General features: G+C 42.5%; 1 protein-coding gene across 1 annotated transcript; it reads right to left on the bottom strand.

The window, feature by feature from the left end:
- Positions 1-936: 936 nt before the first annotated feature.
- On the bottom strand, positions 937-3,448 carry LOC143997691 (E3 ubiquitin-protein ligase TRIM39-like). Its single transcript, XM_077493448.1, has 2 exons — positions 2,210-3,448; positions 937-1,775 (listed from the first exon to the last, which is right to left on the bottom strand). Exons 1-2 carry the CDS (start codon positions 3,415-3,417, stop codon positions 1,286-1,288), a joined length of 1,698 nt encoding a protein of 565 aa, XP_077349574.1. The 5' UTR covers positions 3,418-3,448; the 3' UTR covers positions 937-1,285.
- Between the last annotated feature and the right edge of the window lie 3,309 nt (positions 3,449-6,757).

The raw sequence follows: 6,757 nt of genomic DNA, 5'->3' as shown, positions 1-6,757 counted from the left end.
TTGTTATTATGACAATTTTGTAAAAAAAAACAAAAAAAAAAAACACATTCTTCTTTTTCCCAAGAATTGTGGGAAAAAATTACAACTTCAAAAACCTCACTATGCCTCTTACTAAATACCTTGGACTGTCTACTTTTCAAAAAGGGTTCATTTGGGGGGTATTTGTACTTTTCTGACATTTCAGAGCCTCAAGAAATGAGATGTGATCAGATATGATCAATTTTCAATGCACCATAGCTTGTAGACTCTATAACTTTCAAAGAGACTAAATAGTAACCACTAATTTGGTTTATTTTTACCAAATAGATGTAGCAGTATAAATTTTGGCCCAAATGTATGAACAAAAATGACTTTTTTGAAAATGTGAAAATTTTTATCATAGAAACTAAAAAAAAAGTGTTTTTTTTTCAAAATTTTCGCTCTTTTTTCACTTATGTCGCAAAAAATAAAAAACCCAGTGGTGATTAAATACCACCAAAAGAAAGCTATATTTGTATGAAAAAAATTATAAAAATGTTGGTTGGGTACAGTGTTGCATGACTGAGTAACTGGCATTCAAAGTGTGAGAGCACTGAAAGCTAAAAATTGGTCTGGTAAGGAAGGTGTATAAATGCCCTGTATTGAAGTGGTAAATGCAAATTTTTTTGAGAAAAAAAAAACGTAATGAATTTTAATACACACACAATTTTAAAACACAATATATTACCCATATGGTGAAATATAAAAGATGATGTTATCCTTAGTAAAGAGATACCCAACATGTCACATTTTAAAACTGCGTACACTCGTGGAACGGCACCAAAAAACGTCAGTACCTAAAAATCTACAGTGTACAGGACCATGAGTGAGTGGTGTTATCCTAGGACATGAAGTGTGTTACTGGCAGGATCTCCAGGTAAAAATTGAAAAAAAAAATGACTGAAAAAAGAAAAGCAATGCAGTCAGCACATCTAAGTATTGGTAAGCTGCAATAGTGTACATTACATTTTCTGCAAATTTTTAATAATCATTCAAATCATAATCAATGATAATATCTCCTAGTCTTATCCTGACCACTAACACTTAATGAACCCCTGAAAACCCCAAATCTTATTATTGTCACTATAAGAGAATAAATCCCACTTTCCTGTGCTGAGATTTCTCAATGCTGTGATGGTTTGTGTTGGGAACCTTTAGATTTATGACATATGGAATATGAATCTACTGCATTATTCCATTAGTTACAAATCATCAGATTTAGATTTCTGTGATGTCAGCAGGTTTGGGCAGATTTTCTGTTATATTATTATTTCTCACGTCGCCTTTCACCCCCAGATATTGTTATAGAACCTTTTCCTACTGCTAACCCGGCATGAAGGGGCTCAGTGAAGGTGGTGGTGAAGGTGTGGAGGTGTCTGATCGGGTCACACAGATCATAAAAGGACAGCCGCCCGGCCTCATAATCCACATAGATCCTGACTCTGTTACTGGAGAGATCGGGAGATATGATGATCTGTTTATAGTCATGTCTTAGAAAACACTCACCGCTATACCTGCGCAAACACCAGGACTTGTTATTATTTCCAATCAGTGACTGCTCTCCTCCCCTCTCTATACTGGGATAACACATCCCGACTCTGTAATGTTCTGCCTCACTGACATCCACTTCCCAGTAATGTCGCCCCGAGGAAAATCTCTGACTGCTTAAAATGGAAGTAAACTCTTCCAAACAACTTTGACCTACAGGTAAGCCTAGATTAAGGCTTACCTGTAGGTCCAAGTAATATCTCCTAAACCTATATGGTTTAGGAGATATTTGCCCGAAAATGGGCACCGCTGTCTACGGCGCATGCGCCGTAGACAGCGGCGCGCAGGCGCACTAAATGCGGCAAGTCCAAGAATGGATTTGCCAAATTTGTCTACTCCCGTGCGCATGCGCGGGAGTGACGTCATCGCGGCTCCGGCGAATGGCAGCGTCGGAGCTCCGAGACGCGACTCCCGTGCGCATGCGCGGGAGTGACGTCATCGCGGCTTCTCCGCTGTCATTCGTCGGAGCTGCGAGAGACGCCACAACCAAGATGGATGCGGCGGACTACAGGTGACAGCGGCGACTTCGCTGGCTCCTGTGTCAGGTAAGTGACACATAATGAGCTACTATGCGATGCATAGTAGTCCATTATGCTTTACCTTTGCAGGGAAAAAAAGAGGAAGTAAACCCATCAGGGTTTACTTCCTCTTTAATACCTGGGCCCAGAACTTAAATCTCTCCGGTGTTTCTGGACGATTCTGCTCTATATCTGACCAGAATACAGTTTTCATGTCATCTGATATCTGTAGCCTATGCTGAGCTGTGTTCACATCCAGTAATATGTCTGAAGCTTCCGGTATATAGAAGAATACATTTCCCCCTTTTATCATATCAGATAACCCTGTGTGTAATGTGTGTGAGATTCCAGACACATCCAGATCCCCTCCATCATGGAGGAGTCTATCATGTCTCTCTCTGTCCTCATCATCTCCCTCCTCAGTATCACACAAGTCCCCTGTGTCTGATTCCTGGAGGACAGTCAGTGGGTCAGTCATGTTACACAGCTCCTCAATGTCCTCCATCTTCCTGGACAGATCCTCCTTCTTTATTTCCAGCTGATGGATCAAATCAGACAATGACTGTGAGATCCGCTCTTCCTGGCTGGAGATGTTCCTCAGGAGTCTCTTCTCCAGGTCCTCCAGATGTCTCCTGAGCTCTATGAACAGGGCAGTGACTCTCTCTGTTAGACCGGCTGATTTTTCTTGTACTTTTCTCCTGCGATCCTGCAGACTCTGGACTCTTTTCTCCGTCTCCTCTCTCTCTGTCATCAGTTTCTGCAGAACATTTCTCAGTTCCTGTTTCTTCTTCTCGGAGGCCTCATCCAGAGTCTCCACCTTGTGTCCCCGATGTTCTCCGACCAAACTGCAGGACACACAGATACAGGCAGAGTCCTCAGTGCAGTAATACTCCAGGATCTTCTTATGGATGGAGCATTTTCTCTTCTCCATGGAAGTGGTGGGATCAGTTAGGACATGTTCTGGTGATGTGCTATGGAATCTCAGGTGATCATCACACAAAGAAGCTTCACAATGCAGACAGGATTTAACAGCAGGTACAGGAGAGTGAATACAATAAGTACAGAAGATTCCAGTCTTCCCTTCTTCCAGCTGAGTAGACCGGAAAGCCTCCGCTATGTTACGTAGTGTTATGTTCCTCTGCAGTACAGGCCGATCCTGGAACTCTTCTCTGCACTGAGGACAGGAATAACCTCCAGACCCGTCCTGTGTATCCAACACACCATCAATACAGACCCGGCAGAAGTTGTGTCCACATCTCAGCATTACAGGATCTGTATAAATGTTCAGACAGATGAAACAGTCCAGCTCTTGTCTCACATCAGCAGACGCCATCGCTGACAGCAGAAGAGAGAAATGAAACTAAAAAGTCTCTGAGACTGAAAATCCAAATGTCATCTCACATTTCTCGGCACAGGGTGGGGCTGAGCTGGTCTTGCAGCTTTTATCTTCAGGAAGTTGGTGGACAAATAAATGTTTATATTGAAGGTATATGTCCCTACATGTTGGTACACATTGTACTGATTCTTAGCTTTAAATTGCTTCTGCAGACAAGACACACAATTAAAGCGGAGGGCAACCCTAAAAAAAAATTACATAAAATTGTCTAAAAATCTGAAAAAAAAAAATGAAATATTTTTTTTAACTTACCAGAAATGGCTGTTGCTAGGCAGATCGTCCTAATCTGCCACTTCCTACACCGCAGTGATCTTCAGTTGTCTCCTTGCGTTGTATGCTTGGGAATGGGGTGCTCTGTGTTCTGGGAACTGTGTGTCCCAGAACACAGCCGGCGATTCACAAAGTGCTGCATGACTCGTGCATGCGCAGTAGGAAATGGGTATTGAAGCTGGAAAGCTCCACTGCCTTTTTTCCTTAGTTGGAACGGTGATGCCGAGAGCCGGGGGGCAGGTCGGCATCGGGCGCCCGACATCACGGCCACCCCGGACAGGTAAGTGTGCTTATTAAAAGTCAGCAGCTACAGTGTTTGTAGCTGCTGACTTTAAAAATATTTTTTTTTCAGCTGGCCCTTTAAGTTATATAATGTAGTGTGAAACTTGTCCCGAGACATATACAAGTGCATATACAATTGTACAGTGTAGGCACAGTGTGGCTGCAATGGTGGGCATAGTGTGGCTGCAATGGTGGGCACAGTGTGGCTGCAATGGTGGGCATAGTGTGGCTGCAATGGTGGGCACAGTGTGGCTGCAATAGTGGGCATAGTGTGACTGCAATAGTGGGCACAGTAAGGCAGTAATGGAGGGCACAGTGAGGCTGCAATGGCGGGCACAGTGAGGCTGCAATGGTGGGCACAGGCTACAATGGGCACAGTGAGGCTGCAATAGTGGGCACAGTGAGGCTGCAATGGTGGGCACAATGTAGCTCCAATAGTGGGCACAATGTGGCTCCAAAAGTGGGCACAGTGTGGCTGTAATTGTGGGCACAGCGAGGCTGCAATGGTGGGCACAGCGAGACTGCAATAGTGGGCACAAGTGAGGCTGCATTGATGGGCACAGGTGAGGCTGCACTGATAAAGGTTTTGTTAATATTTATTTTTGTAACTTAATTCTGCATAAAATATTTAAGTGTCATTTCGTTAGATAATTTATGAGGGCGTGTTTAGGGGCAGAGCAGGGTTGGGCTGGGTGGAGCAACTCATGGCGATTAACCCTTGAGGCCTGGCTTGTAGCTTAGGACTTGAAATTTTGAGCCCTGCTATAGTATTTATATCCACACAGGTAGCATTGGCACCTTCATCCAGTCACCATGGAATGTGAAGATGTTGATTGTTGAAGAACAGGATGGGAGATGTAAAAGTTGTTGAAGCCCCCTCTCCTAGATACATCATCCAAATGTTGGTGTCAGGAAGTCTGCATTGGTGTTAGTTCCTCCACAGTGTCCAACAACAACAACTTACATGTGACTTCCAATTAAAGCTGAACTCAGAGAACAGATGCATATAAAAAGCAAAGGAGAAGGCCTTCAAAAAATACAAGGTTGAGGGATCATCATCAGCATTCAGACTTTATAAAGGATGCAACAAGATATGTAAGAGTGCACTTAAGGCAGCTAAGATAGAACACAGAAGACACATAGCGGAGGAGAGGAAAGAAATCCCAAGAAATTCTTTAAAGCGGAGTTCTGCTTAAAAAAATAAATAAAAGTCAGCAACTACAAATACTGCAGCTGCTGACTTTTAATAATCAGACACTTATCTGTCTCAGGGTCCAGCGATGCGGGGGAACGAAGCCACTCACAGGCGGAGCTCTCTGTCATCCCCACCTCACTGGAGCCTGAGCGTATCTCCCTGCATGACTTTTTCCATGTGAAACTGTGAGCCTTCCCAATACAGGTAATCCCTCCTCTTCAGGACCATACTGATGGTACTGAGCTTTAAATCTTTTCTTTTAATTTAATTCATTTTAAGCGTACAGTCTTAACACTAAAAAGTTTATATATATATATAATTACTGTTCACACTTCTACTTATAGCCCTATGGACAGTGTTGGGCCTAAAAATGTGTAATAAAGTGCTTCTTTTAAAAAAAAATCCAACCCAAGGTGTACATATATTTATATGTGAATATACATATGGACACAGATATTTTGACTTTTTGTCCCATAGAGCGCTGCTTTTGTTTATGTTAACCATAAACTAAGTAGAGGGTTCTTTACTGTAAGAGAGGAAGGATGTGCAATTCCCTTCCACAGGCGGTGGTCCCAGCGGGGAGCATCGATAGTTTAAAAAAATATTAGATAAATATTAGATAAGCACCTGAACAACCACAACATACAAGGATATACAATGTAATACTGACATATAATCACACACTATGTAACTATGTAACATAAAAATACAATTTAGTGCAATTATGTATTAATTTAAAAAAGCTTATTTTTTTCTACATAGATACATAGTTGGTGAGGTTGAAAAAAAGACACAAGTCCATCAAGCCCAACCTATGTGTGTGATTATATGTCAGTATTACATTGTATATCCCTGTATGTTGTGGTCATTCAGGTGATTATCTAATAGTTTTTTGAAACTATGAATGCCCCAACACCTGCGGAAGGGAATTCCACATCCTTGCCGCTCTTACAGTAAAGAACCCTCTACATAGTTTGTTAAACCACTTTTCTTTAATGAGTGGCCACGTGTCTTGTTAAACTTCCTTTCCGTGAAAATGTTTTATCCATATTGTGGGGACACCAGTACGGTATTTGTAAATTGAAATCATATCCCCCATCCAGCGTCTCTTCTCCAGAGAGAATAAGTTCAGTGCTCACAACCTTTCCTCATAACTAATATCCTCCAGACCCTTTATCAGCTTTGTTGTCCTTCTTTGTACTTGCTCCATTTCCAGTACATCCTTCCTGAGGACTGGTGCCCCAAACTGTTGTATAATCTGAATTGGTCCTGATATCACTTCCTTAATCACCTACACAGTAGCATGGGGGGGGGGGGCAGCACTCTGAGCCAATTAGAGCTTTACAGCTTTGTACACTTCTGCTTGACAGCAACAATAAACTACAATGGAGATACCAACCAACTTCACTTATTTCCTTCATTTCGATCTGTTAAATCAGGGGTCTCCAAACCCCGGCTCGCCGGCCACATCTGGTCCGCCTGTGTGTTTAAACCGGCCCGCCCGCAGCTGGCAGGTCCTGCAATGCAAAG

Source organism: Lithobates pipiens, unplaced genomic scaffold (genome assembly GCF_037356315.1).
Source record: "Lithobates pipiens isolate NorthernLeopardFrog02 unplaced genomic scaffold, aLitPip1_a1.2 Scaffold_19, whole genome shotgun sequence".
Classification (NCBI taxonomy): domain Eukaryota; kingdom Metazoa; phylum Chordata; class Amphibia; order Anura; family Ranidae; genus Lithobates; species Lithobates pipiens.
The sequence above is the reverse complement of the archived record's forward strand: the minus strand, read 5'-3'. Positions and strand labels throughout refer to the sequence as shown.